This window comes from Neofelis nebulosa, chromosome 5, assembly GCF_028018385.1.
Source record: "Neofelis nebulosa isolate mNeoNeb1 chromosome 5, mNeoNeb1.pri, whole genome shotgun sequence".
Taxonomy (NCBI): Eukaryota; Metazoa; Chordata; class Mammalia; order Carnivora; family Felidae; genus Neofelis; species Neofelis nebulosa.
In genome coordinates, this window is record NC_080786.1 from 24,487,928 (window position 1) to 24,509,549 (window position 21,622).

Below are 21,622 nucleotides of genomic sequence, written 5' to 3' on the forward strand. Positions count from 1 at the left end.
TGCTACGTGGTTTTCAAACTGCTTTCCAAAATTACCGCTATTATGTTTTGTATTCGCACTAGTAGTGGATGAGGATTTCAGTTGTTTTGTATCCTTGTCACCACTTAGTTTTGTCATTTTAAAACTCCATTCCAGTGGGTATGTAGTGGTATCTCATTGTGGCTGTAGTTTGCATTTCCCTAATAATTAGTCATGTTGAGCATCTTTTCATATATTTATTATTTATCTCTCTTTGGTGAAGTCTGCAGTTTTTAGAGGTGGGGTGTTTATTATGGCTGAGTTATGAGAATTATTTGAATATTTCAGAAATAAATCCTTTTTCACATATATATTTCATATTTTCTCCCAGTGTGTTGCCTGTGTTTTCATTTTCTTAACAGTGTCCTTCAGAGATAATTTTTAATTTCAATAAAGTCCAATTTATCAGTTTTTTCTTTTATGATTTTTCCGTAGCCTAAGAATTCTTTGCATACAACAACATCCCAAAATTTTATCCTACTTATTTTCTAGACATTTTATAGGTTTTGTACTTAGACCTATTATCCATTTTAAGTTAACTTTTGTGTGTAGTATGAAATATAGGTCCAGGGTTCATTGTTTTTTAGCAGATGTGCAGTTATTTGGATACCATTTGTGATTGTGTCACGGTTGAATTTCCTTGACATCCTTAGCAAAAATCAATTGACCATATATGTGTAAGTCTATTTCCAAACTCTCTGTTCTGTTCCATTGATCTAGGGGTCTTTTACCAATACTATGTTGTCTTCATTCCTTGATTCCTTTATAGTAACTCCAGAAATCATGTAGCATGAGTCTTCTAACTTTGCTTTTCTTTTTAAAATTGTTTTGGCTATTCTTAATTCTTTGCTTTTCCATTCATATTTTTATTTTTATTTTATTAAAAAAATTTTTTTAACGTTTATTTTTGAGACAGAGAGAGAGCATGAGCAGGGGAGGGGCAGAGAGAAAGGGAGACACAGAATCCGAAGCAGGCTCTAGGCTCCGAGCCATCGGCACAGATGACGTGGGGCTTGAACTCGTCAACCGCGAGATCGTGACCTGAGCCGAAGTCGGATGCTCAACCTACTGAGCCACCCACCCAGGCGCCCCGCTTTTCCATTCATATTTTTAAATTGACTTGTAATTTCACCAAAAATCTTTCTGGGATTTGATTAGCATTGCATCAAATCTATAAAGTCAATTTTAGGAAAACAGACATCGTAACAGTGTTGACACTTCCAGTCAATAGACATGGTATATCTTTCCATTTACCTAGGTCTTTGTAGATTTCTCTCATTATTTTTAAATTGATAGCTTTCAGCGTATAAGTATTTTACTTACTATATTCATCCCTAAATATTTTGTGAGGGTTTTTTTTTTTTTTTTTTGGTGCTAATTGTAAAGATGCTGCTACTTTTAATTTCAGTTTCTAGTTGTTCATTCCCAGTAAGTAAAAATATAATTGATTTTGGTATATTGACCTTTTCATCTTATATCATTCTAAAGTCACTTATTAGTTTAAGAAGATTTTCTGTACATTGTTTGGGATTTTGTAGAAAATTGTGTCTTCTGCACTTACAGATAATTTTATTTCTTCCTTTCTAACCTTTTTTATATAGCTGAATATGATTTGCTAATATCTTGTTAAAGGTTTTTTTCATACTTATGTTCATGATATTGATCCTCTGTTTTCTAATGGAGTCTTTGTTTGGCTTTGGGATCCCAGTAATGCTGACCTCATGGGAATTCCTACTGATTTTATTTTTTCAGGATGAGTTTATGTAAAATTGGTATTATTCCTTTCTGGATACGTTTAGTTGTAGGTGAAAATTTCCTGTTTCTTCACATGATTTGTATTTTTTAAATTAAATCTTGCACATTTTAAATGTTACGTTGTTGAATTTCTGAATTTTGTGATCTTCCTTTAAAGAAATGTTGAGCTTACTTTTTGATAGTCTGTTAAATGACTTGGATCATCTTGATCTTTTTGATGCTTGTTTTTAGGCTTTTTAAAAAATACAGTTCTAATGTATCCTCTATCCAAGGGCCTGCACTTTAGGATTTCTACTGAATTTCCCATGTGTACATCAATCTCTCTCCAGTCTGTCCAGTCAGAACTTGAACATTTCCTGACCTCAAAACCCTCCTGCAATCTTTATGCTCCCCAGTTCTTTCTCTGATAGTTTTTCTTTGCTGGGCCTGCAAGAGGTTTGTCCTAATCATGTACAGTTTAGTATTCAGCACAGACCTCCTGTGCAGGCTTCTGGAGTTCTTTATATAGCTTCCTCCTTTAAAGGTAACATGTCCTGCAAATGTCCCACAGCCTCTGATCTCTGTTTGCTCAACCCAGTAAGATCAATCCATTCTGTTTTGGGTTTCCCCTTTTTGCTATATGCTCTCAAAAATGCTTCCAGGAAGAAACCCAGGTATCACAGAGTTTCCACTTTCCCCACCGCCTATACTTAGGTCAGAATTACAATGCTGTGCTGCACTGCCTGCTTTCTAATATTTCATGCTTCATATATTTTATCCAGTTTTGTGTGTACTATACGTTATCCCATCATGGTGTGAAAAGGAAGTCATACCTAATTTTAAAAATAAAATTAAATAAAATCAACTCTATTCTAAGAAAATAACTCCTAGAGCAAAGGAAACAAAGAGATTGAAAATAAAACAATTTTCACATATGTAATAAGGAAAAACAAACAAAAATGAATTATAGTAATAATCAGACAAAGTGAATTTAAAGCAGTAAATAGGATTGAATGAGATAAATGAGAGTACTTTATAGTGAAAAAGTGTACAATTCACAATAAAGACCCTTCTTTAATCATTGTACACCCCCCCAAAAGAAAAAAAAATGATTTTATTATGTAACACCTGCAGGAAATAAAAGAAGACATACATAGAAATGTAATAGTAATAAATGACTAGTACTTCTCCCCATTCACAGTAAAATCGGCCAACTCACTATAAAGGAGGGATGTAGAGAACCTAAGTATTCGCATTTAATAGGTCAGATAGATCTGAGGGATATATATCAAAGTCTGTGTACTATTAACAGAATTAAATGAATGCATCAACATAATATTTATCTTTACAGTAGCCATAAACAAAAATGTCAGTAAATTTCACATAGTAGAAAAGGTATAAGTTGCATTCTTTCGCAACAAAACTTGAAATTGATAACAAAAAAAGAAAACAACCCCCAGTGAAAACCTATGACAAAATATGAAAACTCTCTTTATTATTGTCCTAAAAGGAACTGTGGACTGAAATTGCATAATTTCTAGAAAAAAATGATAAAGTCTGTTGATCAGAACCTATTGATTTTGATGAAAACAATACTCTTAGAAGTTCTTAGCCTGATACTAAAAATTTTAGTTTAAATTACTAAACAAAAAGGAATTAAGATATGTGAATTAGACATTTGTCTCTAGTAATGAGGAAAATAACATGAAAATATATCTAAAGAACACAAAAGGAAGGAATTAAAAGTAAAAGTGGTGGTGAATTAATAAGAAAACATAAATGACAGAACTAATACATGAAGGAACTGCTTATTTGGGGGGGGGAGAGAAATAATAAACATCTTAACATAGTTTGTATGGTTTGAAATAATAATGTAGACAAATATAATACATGCACAAATTAAAAATAGATTATCAAAGGTACAAATATGTCAAAAGGTACAGATTCCCAGTTGTAAAATGAATCAAGTCTTGGGAATACAATGTATAGCATGGTGATAATAATAATACTGTATTGCGTATTTGAAAGTAGCTAAAGACTAGATCTTTAAAGTTCTTATCACAAGAAAAAATAATTCTGTAACTGGTGACAGATATTAACTGGATTTATTATGGTGATGATTTTGCAATATATGCAAGTATTGAATCATTACACTGTGTACCTGAAACTAATATGTTAGATCAGTTATACCTCAATATAAAACAATTTTTTAATTGTAAAAATAATTTTTAAAAAATACACATTCAAGTATAGCCAGAAATGGTTGGGGGTAAAAGAATCATTAGCCCCATCCACTGTTAAAAATGTGTTATAAAAATATCATAATTATAATAATTTAGAATTGGCACATAATTAGACTTGTTGGTAAAATAGAGAATCTGAAATGAACCCTTAATACATAGGGGAATTTAGCATATGATAAAAAGAGAATTTCAGTTCAGTGGGAAAACAATGGATTATTCAGTAATACAGTTTTGAGAACTAACTAGCTATTTGGTAAACCATGAAACTAAATATTTTTGCACCATAACAAATGCCAGATGGATCAGTGATATAAACAAAACTGGAATAAAATTATTGTTTTTATATTCTTAGGTGGAGAAATAAAAACCCCATAAACCATAAAGAAAAAGCTTGGTAAATTTGACAACACTATAATAAAATTTCTGCCTGAGTAAAGAGCTCTCCCTATATTCTGAAAAACATGGAAAAAGTTAGGGGGTCACTAAAACTTCCTTGATAACCTGGTAGTTTTTGGGCCCAGGACTATATCCTCTTACATACTTTTAGAGTAGTGGCTCTCAAACTTGAACTTGCATCAGAATCACCCAGAGGGCTTGTTCAAATACAAATTGCTGGGCCCTGTGCAGAATTTCTGACTTAGTCGGGATAGGGTGGGTGAGGTTTAAGGATTTGCAGTTTGAACAGATTCCCAGGTAATGCTAATGCTACTGGTCTGAGACCATAACTTTAAAAACCTCTGTGTTACCATGTTCCCAAATTCCCCCCATTTTCTTCTGAGATCACTCAGTACTGGTCTTTGCAATCAAATAGTTCTAAAGCAAACTAAAGTGTCAAGGATGATATGCAGTAAGCAAGCAGTTTGCTTCTTCCCATGATATTCTTACAAGCACAAAGACCTATATGGCGAGTCTCATGTATAATAAGAAAGGAAGAAATCTAAATGCCCCCAAATAAAATAATGGTTAAATCATGATGCATCCACTCACTGGAATGCTATGTAATCATTAAAAACAATAAGGTATTTCTATAAATGATCTCCATTTTGGAATGATCTCCATTTTAACGATCATATTGTTAAATTAAAAAGTATGTTGTACAGTGTGTTCCTGTATGTTTTCTTTTAAGTTTTTATTTATTTATTTATTTTGAGAGAATGAGAGAGAACAAGCAAGGGAGACACAGAGAAAGAGGGAGATAGAGGATCCAAAGCAGAGAGCCTGCTGTGGGGCTCAAACTCACGAACCATGAGATCCTGACCCGAGCCAAAGTAAGATGCTAAACCGACTGAGCCACCCAGGTGCCCCACTGTGTATGTTTTTAAAAGGTGTGTGCAGCATGAAAATGTCTCTGTGTTGGGAAAGAGCATTGGCTACCCTTAGGAAGGTGAGTTTGGAGAGAGAGGATCTGGGACAGGAAGGGAAATGTCTTCTCGTTGCATGTACGATTCCAATTTAAAAATGTTTTTCAGCATTTAAAGAAAAATTACTCTAAATTGACTGAACAATGGTTCTACATAATTTTCATTTAATTCACAGGAAATAAAAGAATTTAGGAGGTGAGAAATATAACAAGACAGGAAACTGTAGTCAGAAAACAATGTTTCAGACTCTGAGATTGCAGATTTGTAGCTTCTCAGCACCAGCACTCAGCCACGGTCCCTGCTAGCTGATGTGGAAAAGAAATGAGTGTTGTTGATGAAAATAAATTTAAAGTATTTTATGTGATGTTTTTGTGCTTCATATTTGAGTTGGTTTACGAGCAGATTAATTTATGATCATATTATATACCATGATGCCCTCAGTAAGCTAGACTTCACTGAGTTTCTGTTCTCTTTGTTAGCCCGATATACAATTCTAGACCTCATAAGTCTTTCTAAAATCGGCTGACCAAAAGTGGCAATTAATTTTTCTTTGTAAGTTCTTAGTTCTTTATAGTTTCCTTAATGAGTTTCCTTGAGAGGAAGCACTCTAAATCTTGTAGAATACCATAGCTGTAATCACCACTGTATTGTAGCTGGGTTGCTCATGAAATACCAGATCATGATTCATCAAAATAAGTCCTTCAGAAAGCCCCGTTTCTTCTACACAGAGAAACGCAGTTATCACACATATGACAGCAATGGTAGATATTGTGCATCTTGAGTCTTGGAACTTAGTCATTAATGTGGAAAGGTGATTTTTTTAAATATAAATCTGAATTAGATATCCTTTAGGATTTAAAGAAGAGAACTCAAGAGGAGTATAAAAATTTGGGAGGAAAATAAATAAATAAATAAATAAATAAATAAATAAATAAATAAAAATTTGGGAGGGACGCTGATTTAGGATTTAAATAATCATCATGTAAATCTGTGGGGTGCTCAGGCTGTGCCATTTGCCTCTGTTGAGGCATCTGTAACATGCAGGGGTCTGCCCTGCCCATTTGAATCCATGATTAGATACTAGGTGTGAGCCAAGGAGTCACCTATCTGTGAAACATGCAGGAGTTCTCCCACAAGTGACTCAAATGCATATATTTCACTTGGAGAAAAACTGTTTCCAGTGGTTAAAGCTTATTTTTAGATCATATATTTGGTAGTACTTTTAGAAATCAAAATTTAAGTCATAAATGCAAGATATTTGCCATTATCATCAGAAATTGTGTGTTTGTTTTAGAACCTTGAGTTGCAGTCTTTGAAGCATAAGGAAACACATTTTCCTTGCTTAAAATATATTTGTCCTTTTTTTAAAAAAAAATTATACATGTATAATTGACTGTAAAGTTGTTTGGGCACCAAACTTCAACTATTAGCCACTGAGCTAGGGGTAAAATGGAACAGCCAGCCCCTCTTTAACCCTCTTTTGTTAACCTTTTGCTTCGAATACTAGGGAAAGGTAATTTGTGACAATTGACTTGGGCTTCTGAATTTCTCACCAAAACCACATACCCAAAGTAATGACTGTGGTGGCGCTGACTGCCCTTCACCCTCACTGGTTCCTTCAGGATTTCCCTTTACCTTCCCTGTCTCATGCTGCCCCCTTGTGAGTCATCTGGGCCCCATGCAGATATATTCAACTCTTCATTTGTCTGCATTAATGGATAAGAAATAGGGGACATATAATTCCAAATGGTGGATAATCCAAAAACAATTAATACATGGCTTTGGAATGTATTTAGTAGTGTTTTAAATTGTCTTACCTTCCTAATTCTATTTTGCTAATGTTGGATTAGTTTGCATTCCCTCGACATACCCTGGTTGATTGGGGGGCTCAGTGGGGGCCAAGAAAAATGCCAAGTGACTGTAGGAACCCAGATTGATAGAACTTTTATTGAATTAGAATTTTACTTTGGATAATTTCCATGTTAATGATTGAAAGTTGTCAGCATATCATCCATCTAAGACTAGCACGATAGCAGCCATATAGTTGAAATTCAAGAAAACATTTGTTAAATGCAGATCTTCAGCGTTTTTCATAGCAGGCTTACTTATGGTCAAACCAGAGCTAGCATAAGCCAGGAGAGGAGGTCAGCGAAGGATGTACATTTCCCTCCCTCCATCCATCCGAACTCCAGCTTCGTGAAGATAAGTATTGTCAAGTCATGGACGTTTTCTCCATGTGATGATGGCTTGTAGGCTATTCAACCAGCTGAGCCACACAGATTAACAACTCAGTAGTACAGTCTTAGTCCAGGGACCCCTCAAGAAGGAAGGTATGCTATTCTTTTGAAACGCAAGGAGGTACTTTGAAATAGGCACAAAGAGGTTGTGTATTCCTTTTAGTGGCATGAACAAGGATAAAATGAACAACAATAATATAGACCATCACTTCTCAATTTAAGGTCCATGGTTCAGCTAAACTCCTGATGTAGTTTGCACATGAGGGGTGTGGTATGTGTGGCTATGTGTGTATTTTTAGGGGAGAGGGTTTGTAAACTTGATTAATTCTAAAAAGGGTCCACAACTCTTCTCTATTATAATATAGAGAATTGAATTTAAGTTTCACTATTTTATACCTTTCATAAAGTTTTGTGAAGAGAGAGAGTATATACCCACTGCCACTACCTCTCAAATTTGTTTCCATTTGAACTTAAGAACTATCTGAGACCTTAATTTTTTTGTGAATTCCCATAACTGCAGCTAGTTCCAGACTGGGCACAGGCATAGGCTGAGAAGCCAAGATTCTGTGTTGAAAGACTGAATATGCAAATGGACAGTGGCCAGACAATATAGGACAATAGAACTCTGACCTGCGTAAGAATCCCAGGAAGCTAAACCATAACCTCTGTGGCAAAATCAGGCCAAAACAGTCAGAACTTGGTCGGTCAATGACTGCCAACTTTCCTGATTTTGCCTGCTTCCAACTCAGGACCAGCCAGAGAATGTCAAATACATATGCTCCCCAAATCAACCACATATGATGCTCCTGTTTTGGTTACTTCACAGCCATACTTAAAACCTTTAGCCAGGCTTACCTGAAGCCTTTCCTTTTTCTCACTTTAAAGCTTTCTCACTCCCCTGACTGCTTTTGATTCTTTGCCAAACACAAGTGATGGTAGCTGATTCCCTTGCTATAGTAAGCTTTGAATAAGTAGCCTCTGCTCAGTTTTATTTGGGTGGTCTTCCTTTATTTCAACTCTGCATTGACATATGAAAGGTTCCAGGAAAACTCCCTTATACTGAAAGCTGTCTTCCACCAGGATGTCATGGAGCTGGTGGTAATGCCATTGGGTGAACATCTCCTAGAGTTTAGCTCTTTATCTTTCCAGAGATAACATACATTTATTTATTTATTCATTCACTCATTCATTTTTATTGAAGTATATTGGATATACAATGTTATATTAGTTTTGTATATACAACATACCAATTCCACCATTCTATACGTTACTCATGTGCTCCCCACAGTAAGGGTAGTCACCCATCTGGCACCATACAATGTTATTACAATATTATTGAATATTCCCTATGCTACACTTTAAATCTCTGTGGCTTATTTTCTAACTGGAAGTTACCTCTTAAACCCCTCTTATCTATTTTGCCAATCCCTACACCAACTTCCCCTCTATCAGCCACCAGTTTATTCTTTATATTTAAGAGTCTTTTTGTTGGTTTTATTTGTTAAATTCCACATACAGTGTTCATCTTTTTCTGTGTGACTTACTTCACTTAGCATAACATCCTCTAGGTCCATTCGTGTTATCACAAAAGGCAAGATCTCATGCTTTTTATGACTGAATAATATTCCATTGTGTGTGTGTATGTATCTACAGATATATGTATGATATATCACATCTTTATCCATTCATCTGTTGGTGGGCACTTTTGCTGCTTCCATATCTTGGCTATTATAGATAATTCTGCAATAAACATAGGGGTACCTATATATCTTTCAGAATTAGTGTTTTATTTTCTGTTTTATTTTCATTGGGTTATAATTCCACTCCGTTGTAGCATTACTAGATCATGTGGTATTTCTGTTTTTTAGTTTTTGAGAAACCTCCATACTGTTTTCCACAGCCAGTGCACCAATTTACATTCCCACCAATAGTATAAGCAGGCTTCCTTTTCTCCATATCCTAACCAGCCTTTGGTATTTCTTGTCTTTTTGATATTAGCCATTCTGATAGGTGTGAGGTGGCAGCTCTTTGTGGTTTTGATTTTTGATTTTCATTTTTCTGATTAGTGATGTTAAGCATCTTCTCACGTCTGTTGGCTGTATGTATGTCTTCTTTGGAAAAATGTCTGTTCAGGTCCTCTGCCGTTTTTAAATTGGATGATTTGGTTTTGTGGTGTTGAGTTTTATGAGTTCTTTATGTATTCTGGATATTAAGCTCTTATGGGATACATCATTTGCAAATACCTACTGCCATTCAGTAGTTTGCTTTTTTATTTTGTTGATGGTTTCCTTTGCTGTGCAAACACTTTTTACTTTGATGTAGTCCTAATAGTTTATTTTTGCTTTTGTTTCCTTTGCCTGAAGAGACATATCCAGGAATATGTTGCTATGGCTGATGTCCAAGATATTACTGTTTATGTTTCCTTTTTAGAATTTAGTGGTTTCAGGTCTCATATTTAGGTTCTTAATCCATTTGGGGTTTACTTTTGTCTATAGTATAAGAAAGTGGTTCAGTTTCATTCTTTCGCATGTAGCTCTCCAGTTTTCCCAACACCATTTATTGAAAAGACTATCTTCTCCCCTTTATAAATTCTTTTCATTCTTCCTGTTGTTAATGTCATATATCACATTGATTGGATTATTAAACCACCCTTGCATCCATGGAATAAATCCCATTTGATTGTGGTGAGTGATGCTTGTAATGTATTGCTGAATTTATTTTGTTTGTATTTTGTTGAGGATTTTTGTATCCATGTTCATCAAATATTGGCCTGAAGTTTTGTTGTTCTTGTTGCTGTTGTTTGTTTTGTTTTTAGTGTCTTTGTCTGATTTTGGTATCAGGGTAATTCTTGCCTTGTAAAATGAGCTTGGAAGCATTCTTTACCCTTCAGTTTTTTGGAATAGTTTAAGAAGAATAGATATTAGCTCTCCTTCAAATGTTTGGTAGAATTTAGCTGTGAAACCATCTGGTCTGGGACTTTTGTTTGTTGGGAGCTTTTTTATTATCAACTCATTCAGGTTTAGAAGACTGTACATTTCTAGAAGTTTATCCATTTCTTCTAGGGTATCCAGTTTGTTGGCATATAATTTTTCATAATGTTCTTTTACAGTTCTTTATATTTCTGTAGTGTCAGTTATTTCTTCTCCTTCATGTCTGATTTTATTTACTTGTGTCTCTCTTTTTATTGATGAGTCTGGCTAAAGGTCTATCAATTTTATCTTTTCAAAGCACCAGCTTTTGGTTTCATTGATCTTTTCTATTGTTTTTTAGTCTCTATTTCATGTATTTCCACTCTGATCTTTGTTGTTTCCTTCCTTCTACCAGCTTTGGTCTTTGTTTTGTTTTGTTTTCTAGCTCTTTTAGGTGTAAGGTTAAGTTGTTTATTTGAGGTTTTTGTTTTGTTTTGTTTTTGTTTTTTGTTTTTTGTTTTTTTTTAAATTTCTTGAGGTAGACCTGAATCACTATAAACTTCCTTCTTAGAACTGCTTTTGCCATCTCCCAAAGATTTTGGACCATTGCGTTTTCATTTTATTTTGTATTTTAAATGCATGTTTTTTTCTAAGGACAGATCTGTCTGAGCAAGTTAATTGTACAGAACCTTAGAATGAGAACAGCTCACAGGTGAAGCAGAATAAACACCAAAGAGATGACCATTCAGCCACGCTCCCAGTATTGTATGGCTTCTGCGTGGGAAATGAGAGAATGACCTTTTGGGTCCTGATGGCATTGGGATTCTCTGATTTGAGGACCCACACCCAGGATTGGGCCACTTCCCTCCTGGGCTCTGTCTCTTTGCACTTAGCTAATCAGCCATGTCCTGTCATGTCCCAACTCTCTTACCTCATTAGAACCAATCACAAGAGGCCCAGGAAAGCCATTAGCTCAGGACTAAGCACAGAGGGCCTCAAATTTAGAGTGCTTACTCTGGCTTCAAATGAGATTATATCTATCTATCATAGTAAATTTATGTTTAAAAAACATTGACTTGTAAATGTTAGCATTTAAAATGTCACAATTTTTATAGCCTTGTTTTGGCATTTCTTCATCTTATAATACACTGAGAGTTAAAAAAAAAAAAAAAAAAATCAAAGCAGCCTAGCTTCTCCCAACCTTTGGGAGGCTTCCCTGTCTCCTATGTCTATGTCTCTCCTTTTTATTGGCTAATGTTCTCATAGTGTTTTGGGGGGGGGGGGTTATGGGGGAATATAGATGTTAACAGAGATAGAATATTAAGAGGTGTTTGGCTCTGGGTGCTTTCGGTCCCAGACAGTAGATGTTTAGTGGTTGTTGATCCAGTGACTGAACACATGAGTAAACTGATTTGAAGACCCACGTCCAGAACTGAGCTAAGGAGATGCAGAGAGAAACCAGAATTGCCTGTGCTAATTCTCTTACTGTGGCACCCAGATCAGCAGCATCAGCTACTTTAGGGAACAAGTTGAAGATCCAAATATCAGGCCCCACCTGAATCTCAGAATCAGAATGAAAAGTTTGAGTATGAGTTTTAGCAATGTGTATTTTAATAAGCCCTCCAGGCTAGTCTGATACATGCTAAAGTGTGAGACTACTACTCTAATTAGAAGAGTCATTCAATAGTTTAAGACTTTTCTTCTTCTGGGATAACAATTTATATGAATGCATGGTAGATTTCAGGAGCCTGGTAGCTGGCACCTTAAAATGGACAGGAAACAGGAATTTGTCACCTAGACCACTGCTCTCAAACTTTAATATACACACTGATCCCCTGGAGATCTTATTAAAATGAAGATTCTGGGGCACCTGGGTGGTTCAGTTGGTTAAGCATCCGACTTCGGCTCAGGTCACGATCTCGTGGTCCGTGAGTTCAAGTCCCACGTCGGGCTCTGTGCTGACAGCTCAGAGCCTGGAGCCTGTTTCAGATTCTGTGTCTCCCTCTTTCTCTCTCCTCCCCCACTCATGCTCTGTCTCTTCTCAAAAATAAATAAACATTAAAAAAAATTAAAATGAAGATTCTGATTTCAATAAGATTATATTAGGGGCCTAGGAGTCTGCATTTCTGACAAGCTCCCAGGAGATGATCCTGGTCCTACGATCATACTCAGAGTACCAAGGTTTTCGTAGACTATAGGTTCCAGCTCAGAAGCATCTGAGGTATGAGCAAGCAGGGAGCCAGAGCTCAGGAAATGTAGGGGGAAGTCCAGGAAGTCTTAGGAGGTCTTGATCAATTCTTACATAGGTGTGATCACTTACTATTTAATGTGTATATCCAGGGATCCCTACAGAGATTAAAAAACAAAACAAAACAAAACAAAACTTAGGGAAATGTCTACTTAGCAGCTAGGAAACCTGTGAGAGAACAAGGATGTAGGGTCAAGATCAAGAAGACCCCTGGCTAAGAAGAGCTGACTGAGGAGGAGAATTCATATTAATTTAATAAACTTTGTTAATACCCTACTTTATGTCCAATACCGAATGTCCCCAAGGAGCTTGTGATCTGCTGGAGAAGGGAGAGAAGCCAAACCAAACTACCAGTAACTAACCCTTCAGCTCGAATTTGCTTAGCAGCACCTCACCTCTGGAAAACGTAATCGGGAAGCAGTGACACCAGTAGATAATGGAACTTCCAAACATCCACCCTGAGTGAAGTACCTGTCCTAGCTTCTGAGCAGCCAGGCAGGGTTAGGGCGACTTGTGGGATCAGGAAGGAGAGAAGGAGGGCAGAGCCAGTAAAACCAATCCCAGAGGGTGTTTAGAGCAATAGGTAAGTGAGAAGAGGTCAAAAGGAATCTGGCACCACTGCTACCTTTTTGGAATGAATTCAGTCAGACTTTCTTGATGACATATTACCAGCTAACAGACTTGTGTCTTACCTGTTTCCTGAATTGCATAGATCCTGATATTTTTCCGCTTGGTGCTTTGCCTCATGTCAGTTCTTCCAACAATGTGTGTAAATATATTAGAAGATTTATGCAGAGGAAATTGAAAAGTGTTACTCAGTGAGGTTAAGATCCTATTGGTATTTGAAATGGTCTGTGACAGTTAAAAAAAAAAAAGTAACACAAGTTTGTTTGTTTTTTAATGAGTTTCAGATTAGGGAGGATAGGAGCAATTATTTTTAGCAATTGTCTGTATGCTCTTTTAGAAGACTGATTTGGTCATAACTTCCTTTCCTGAGGTAAAACACACAACAAAGGCTATTTACAAACTTTCTAGAAGTAAAAATAGTCTCTAGTATGAATAAAGACTAGTATTCACAGAGCCTAAAATTAATTTTCCCGACATGACCACCAAATGTACATTAATACTTCATGTTGTTCTTATAAGGCAGTAGTGGCTTCCAAGTGATTTTCTCAAGCAGATGCCCAGTAGTACTCACTTGTAGTGGAGGCCAAGTAAGTGATAGGGTAAAAAAAAAAAAGTTCTCAGCAACTTTTACCCCCATAGTCTTCTCAAGGTAGAGCTAAAATTCTAACTCTATACTGGTTGGAATATACAATAGAATTCTCAAAGAGAGCACATCCTGTTCATACAACTAAATGTCTATTGAAGTAATACCATCTTTTACTAGCTTTATTTGTATTGCTGGTAAATCACACATCCTAAAATTACTCAGTCCTTGAAATACCATACTTGTAAACCAAATAGCACGTATACATTTAAAAAAAAAAGAGGGGGGTGTGGGGGTGCCTGGCTGGCTCAGTTGGCGGAGCATGTGTGGCTCTTGGTCTCAAGGCTGTGAGTTTGAGCCCCACATTGGGAATGGAGCCTACTTAAAAAAAAATTTTAAAGGGGTATATGAGTGTGTGTGTGTGTGTGTGTGTGTGTGTGTGTGTGAGAGAGAGAGAGAGAGAGAGAGAGAGAGAGAAAATACTCAAAGATTTTATAACCTCTAAACATAAGATAGTCATCCGTGCTCAGCATTCTCGTGAGCATCTTATACCTCTGAAAAACATAGATTCACAGCTCTATTTTCCATTCAGACTATTTTTGCAAAGGGTATATTACAGTTGTTCTGACAAAATGGCTTCAAACATTTGCCAAAGAGAATAATTATAGTAGGAATGGGTGGTAATTATTAGGAACTTATTCTGGGAATAAGAAACCTTCCTTAATAAAGGGCTATGTACTGCCCTCTGAAAAGAATAGAGGATTTCCCCAAAGTTAAAAATGTACTTTTAACAGTTTGCATACATATCCTGTGGGGGTTAAATTAAGTTTAACATGTTTTTTCCCAGAAAGCCAAATTCAGTCTGGGTTCAACCCATGGATTACAAGGAGCCCATAGAAACCACATTTGAGTTGTTTAAAGATAATAACTAACTCAAAGTTTCTGTTCCTTTTACTTTTGAAGCAGAGTTTAATGGGCTTGAAGTATTCAAATCTTTCTGTGACACATGCAGATCCCAAACATTTTTAAGAGGACTGAGTTGAAATAGTACTAGATAAAGAAAAAAAATTAATAAACAGGCTAAGCAGCTTCCAGTGATGTATTCTGCAGCACTGTTAGAAGAATGTGAAATTGGGAAAAAATGCTTTATTTTGGTTTCCATCTTTTGTCGCTCTTCAAAGAAGTTAGAATTAAAGATGAGAATGCCTTGTGACCCTAATTATAATAACTGTAATATTTGGCTCTGATTTGAAGACTATTTTCACAGAGTTGATGTAAAGGAAAACTCAGGGTAAATTAATTTTAAAAGAACTGAGTACAAAGGAACCCAAGTAAGAAGAGCCTCAACTTCTTCAAGGAGCTGCCAAGCACAGATAGGAGTACTTGGTTTGCTGTTGTTTTTCTCTGATACTAATACAGAATTTGGATTCTGGGTTTATCCTCTACCAGGCATGGGTTATTTAAAAATTAATTAATTACTTTGAAAAGTACAGGTGAACAGAAAGCAAAAAAGCAAAATTATATCATTAAAGAAAAATCTGACTTTGTTCTCTTGTGTTCCAGTATGGTTACCCAGTGCTATCATTTGGTGATCACAGGTTGCTTGAGATGCCTTTATGATGTTTGTTAAATTAAGTCAAATATACCTTTTTTTAATTTTACTTGTTCTTCTAAGCTGGCTATACCTATATCTTACTAAAGGGTCATTAAAGGAAAAAGAAAAGGAAAGGAAGATAGATATGTGTTTCTTTCTGCACGTATAACCTACCTCAGCCATGTTGGATGAAGGCTATGTTTAGTTAAACCTCAAATTGGTCATTTTCATAAACTGCTAAAAAAATGGATTTCTCTTGGTGTTTCCATGGGTCATTCACCAAGCAATAATACCATCAGGAGTTACTGATCCCCTGGGGATAGCAGCTTAATTACACAGAAATTTTAAATGAGAATCGTGTTATAAGAGCAGGCATAGCAACTGTCCTGTCTTTGGGTGGTTTATTATTAAATTTAATACCTCATATGGTCTTTTTTGTTTTTGTAGATTTTAATTCTAAGTCGGTCTGGTAAAATGTGAATTATTGTATTATCACAAGTGATAAAATGTGTACGATTATGAGCATTGCAATCTGCAGGTGTAACATACCTAAAGCAAGATTAATAGTATCAAGCAATTAAACTGAAGCTATCTTTAAGGGGAAAAGAAAGCCTTAATGCTACCCTTAAGTGTAAATTAAACTCACGCTAAATATTTTTAACTGCAATAAAAGCATGTTAATTTTAGGAGTGACTTCTTTATAAGACCTCATTTCTTCGAGTAAGTTTTCCTTTCTAAGAATACAAAAGCTTACTGAAATAATTTCTGTTGGTAACTCATTCCATAAAGAACGGAATTTTTCCTTGGCTTTTAAGCTCAATGAAGAAAGCCCAAAATAGCACAGGAAATTTTGTATGTGGTGAATATATGTATGAACTAAATCCAGTAGGGATTAAAATGATTAAATTATTGATAAGGTCATTGTTGGTCCCAAAGCATTCCATTAGTCATACAGTACTACTTAAATATTTTGAGAATTTGGCTTTAATTTTCCTATAATCGCATATAAAATAGAGGAAACTGGGTTTGCTTTAATTTTATATCCTTGCATATACAACTTACTAGCAGTCTTATATAAAAGAAACATGCCAGGCATCTAATAATAAATTCTTTTCCTTATGTGTTTCTGTTTTTTTTTTCCACTTCCTGAATTATTTTTATGCCGCCACTAACAAGATCACTGCCTGTACTTTCAATTTAGCTACACCTTTGCCTCTCGGTAGCATGACAGGTGGCTTTGCAGTGAGTTTATCAAGACCTTGGTAAACACTTAGAGCACTTAGCAAAGTGTACAGAGCTCTTTGCAAAGAACTTTCTGGATATCTATCTCTCTCTGTCTCTGTCTCTCTCTGTCTCTGTCTCTTTCTCACACACACACACACACACACACACACACACACACACACACATATGCACGCATGCACGCATGCGCGCACGCATGCACGTTTTGGTCCTTGCCCTGGAATTATTTAGCAGTGTACTTGGCAAGGTGAAACTTCAAAAATAAAGCACTGTGAAACATTTATAAAGCAGCACATCACAGATTACACATTGAATCTAAAAGTACTGAAGACCTACGTTCTATGCAGTTTTGATGATATGTTTTATTCAATGTAGATTGTGAGATATTTACAGCTGTCCCTCCTGACAGTGCCACAGCCGAGATGGTTGCATGTAGGCATGAGTGGGGTGTCCTCGCCGAAGCTAAGCTAACATAACCCTAATCAGCAGGAAAGTTGCGTGAGAAGTTTGGGCATTTTGTTATAGAAATAATAGGAATGTATATCTTATTTCTTTAAAAAGAGAGGCTAATTTTTTTTTCTTTCGCTCTTGAAGCACCATCTGTGATGAAACTAACAATGCAACTGTCCATAAGAAAATGAGAGGACTGAGCTTTAAGCAAGGGGCAAAGAGATAGTATTGTATTCTCCGTGGTATCTATTAACTTTCCTCAGTTTTTTTTTTCTTTTTTTTGCTAAATGATGTCTGTTATAGCATGATGGATGATGTCAGCTTTTTTCAACAGTCATTTTGCTTTTAATAGGAGATAGCAGGAAAAACACACAGAACATTTTTCCTCTACACATAAGAAGGCTAACGAAAAGTAATGTCTTCCAGGAAATACCAGCCATAGTTATTAAATAGGCTTACTCAAATAAGGAAAGTATTAAAATAACCTCCATGAATGAAAGAAGCAAGTTCAAGGCATAGTACCATTTTATAGGTGTAATTCTTTACAACATTGTGATTGGACAAGTTTATACATTATGCTTATGCTTACCTCAAGTGTAGCTAATGCCATCATATAGGTGTGATTCTTGAATTTTATACTGGCATCCAGATTTGAACCAGGAAGGATCAGTTAAATGTCAGAATTTTATATTTCAAAAATGCCAAAATTTGCCTATCCATCAAACCAGGATAATTCTTATTTATTTTTATTTTTCAGCTTTATTGAAGTATAATTGGCAGATAAAATTATGATATTTAAAGTGTACATTGTAACGATTTGATGTATGTGTACATTGTGAAAGGGTTTTTCCCATCTTGTAAACACATCCATCATCTCACATATTATATTGATTCATTCATTCATTTATTTTTGGTGAGGATATGTTAGTTCTCTTGGCAAATTTTGATTATACAATACAGTGTTATCAACTACACTCAACATGTTACACTTTAGATCCAGTTTTTTCATTAATTTTTCTTCCAGTTGTATCAGCTGAATAACTGTAAATGACCACATTCCAACTGTTTTACTCATTTAATAATACATATATAATTATCAGTTTAAAGATCCTGTTTTTAAACAGGTCGCTAAAATGGTTGAATCCAGGTGCTTTTTGATTTGCTCATTCTCTGGTTCCCCTGATCCTCCTTGTGAGACTCATTGGTTCTTTGTCATTTCAAGAAGAGCAACCTATTTAATTTAGAGATATTTTTGTACTTCTTAAAATAGTAAATATTGGCATTTGTGATTTGAAAGAGTTAGAAGTGTGTAGAGAAGTAATATTTTTCCTGAAGCCACATAACTACAAATAATATTAGACCAAAAAAAAATGTATATATATATATATATATATATATATATTTAGACACCTCATATTAGCAGTGGAGTGAGAATTGAAAGATAGATAAAAATTGTAAATGATACTGTTACACTTTTAAGAAGATAAATGTTACTTAGGCTTTAAATCTTTTTCCTGAAAAATTGAGTATCATAATTTAAGATGTAACTGAAAATACAATTTAATCTGTTGATTAATTTGATAATATGAATGAAACTTAAGTATTTGATCATATGGTTCCTAATAACTGTGATACATATGTGTGATTATACACTATATTGTCACAGCTTTGACTCATCCTTAAATATAATACTCCCTGAAGAAAGTATTTGAATTTTTTGGCGGGGAGGACTCACTTTAACCCCACAGATGGTTATATTTGGTTTCTAATTTTGCAAAGAGGTGATCTCTTTTAACTATTTTTTAAAGAATTTCCTCTGTTCTGTACTATTTGGAATACTCGAAATTTGGAATTTTTGTTTCTTTGTTATGTGCCAGAACCACATAGAATTCTAGCTGAAATTCCCGGAGAAAGTCTTGTGTAAGGAAAGTGTAGCCATGTTATATAAAATTAGAGGTAAATGGATAAAAGCATATCAAAGTGAATTATTTTAATTTTCTTGTAAGAATTACTTATGAATAGCTTACAGGCATTTATTGAAAGTTTAAAGTATAACTGTTTATGACATATAATTATATACAGACCTTGTTGAGTATTCTTATAAGCTGATTATGTCTACTTATAGCACAGATGTCCCATTTTCCTGGCCATGTATTTTAGAACATCCCTAAAAAGATAACCTCACTGATGAGGTATATCTATTCTAAAGTTAAAAATAAAGTATCACTATTTGTTTTGCTTGAAATAACTATCTATGCTTGACCAAAATAAAGATACCTGTTTTTCCCACATTTAATTTTAAAATGAATATTTTAAAGAGTGAAATGTGAGAATGCAGTTTTCTGTTTAGCTATAGTTAATTTGTTGTACGTACAATCATTTGCAAAATTCCAGTTAACAACAATAACAACAACAACAATAACAAAATCAGTAGTTTTCATAAAATTTTGGAAAATTCTATTTTTTAATCCTAACCTTACATATGATGTGACTGTCAGACCAGTGTGCATTCATTGTCCTTTTTGCATTTTGAGTTTGGGATTTCTGTTAAATATGAAAGATTTCTACCCTTTTCAAATATTCTGCTAGTGTTTTATACATATAGGAATAAACTTTAATGATTGTGGCCCAGTTATAAAATTACAAAATTGATCTGAAAGCTTGAAACTTGGATTTCACTGTATTATACTTTCAGTATGTAATATTTATTTGCTCAGTGTGATCAGTTAAAAAATTATAATTTTTTTCACAGTTATAGTAGAAAATGACTCTTATATTACTCTCAAAAGTACTATTTTCTGAATTTTGGTTTTGTTTCTCTGCAGACGGTGGGTCCGGCTACTGTTTGGACGAGAGTTCCCCCTGCAGGATCTTCTGGTGGTCTGGGATGCCTTGTTTGCAGATGGCCTCAGCCTGAGTTTAGTTGATTATATCTTCATAGCCATGTTACTCTACATCCGAGATGCTTGTAAGTGTTAATGACCTTGCCTACATTCAAGTAGGTGGTCCTGAGTTTTTAAATTGTTTTATCTTTTAAATATATTTTATCTTTTATTCTGAATTACCATACCTACCTTTTTATAGTAGGTAATGTATTGAAGTTTCAAAGGAGCATACTAAATATCTTTTTTGTTAGTTAACTATGTACATATTGGGAGATGTGGGTGATTTTATCCTGAGGGAATTGGAATATTCTTCAGAACTATTTTTCCAAAGACTTTACTCCTGCTTTAATCTCCTCATTACACACATTTGTGAAAAGCACATATGAAAAGCCAATATTTCAGATATGTTTAGAGCTCCACCTTCTGACAGGTAGGGAGTATTCAAAGATATTTATCAGGCGATTGGAGCTATTTTTGTAGTATCAACAACTTGCCAATAAAAAATAAATATTACATTTAAAGATATTTTAACTTCTTCTCAGTTATATTTTGGCCAAATGTATTTCTCAGTACATTGCCAAATGGTAGACGTATTCCTATCTCATCAGATCTACCTTGGGATGCTTGCCATAGCTGGAAAGCCAGTGCCTGTCTGTTGTGAGTACTCTTGTAATCTTCAGCTTGAAGAAAATACCAGAGCATGTTTTAAATTTCGAAATACCTCAAATTGTTTCCCTTCTCAGAAAAATAATCACTGTTCACAAAACAAGATTTGTAAGCCAAAGTATAATTAGGAAAGACTGCACAGAGTGATGATTAAATAGGAAATAAACAAAAAAACTATCATAAGAGTAGGACTTTGTCAGCAGAACATAAACTGTTTGGAGCCATTCACGATCTCTACTGTTCCATTGCTTTGTGGCTCTCTTTATTTGCTCACTGAATACGAGTTGTGCCAGATGCTCTTCTTATGCCTCTGGTAACGCTAATAATATTCTTTAAAATTTTAGATTATACTTTTTTAATTCCCCCCAAATTACTTGAATGAATAAGTGACAGGAGCACCACATTTTATCTAAAAATTGTGAGTTTTTTCTGTGCCTTGAAGGTCAAATAGTTTGGGTTTTGACAGACAAAGTGGAAAGTTCCTTCTTTCTGAGTCAGAGCTAATCATAGAAGAACATGGAAATTATAAGAGGTAACATCTGGAAAGTAGAGAAAGATGTTTGGGTAGTGTTGATGGATACTAAATTTTAGGATATTCAGTACTACTCTCTCATTTTAAAGTAGTATGAATTTTTTTTTATTTTTTAGTTTTTAAAATTTACATCCAAATTAGTTAGCAGTATGAATTTTTGAATGTAAATTAAAAAAAAAAAAAGGAATGAGTTTTACTCTTTTAGAAAAAAAATGGTTTGGGATATTTTCACAAAATATTCCAATGCAAACAACTGTTGAAATACATTCTGATTTTCTGTAGTCTTAAACAAT

At 34.8% G+C, this 21,622-nt stretch overlaps 1 protein-coding gene across 8 annotated transcripts in view; it reads left to right on the forward strand.

Moving 5' to 3' along the window:
* Nucleotides 1-21,622, forward strand: part of TBC1D5 (TBC1 domain family member 5) — a 537,582-nt gene that overhangs the window by 377,425 nt on the left and 138,535 nt on the right. For all 8 annotated transcript variants that reach the window (XM_058729800.1, XM_058729802.1, XM_058729801.1 and 5 more), the window contains one exon: nt 20,072-20,214. In XM_058729800.1, the coding sequence (XP_058585783.1) occupies nt 20,072-20,214 (143 nt within the window). The remainder of the gene's footprint in view (nt 1-20,071; nt 20,215-21,622) is intronic.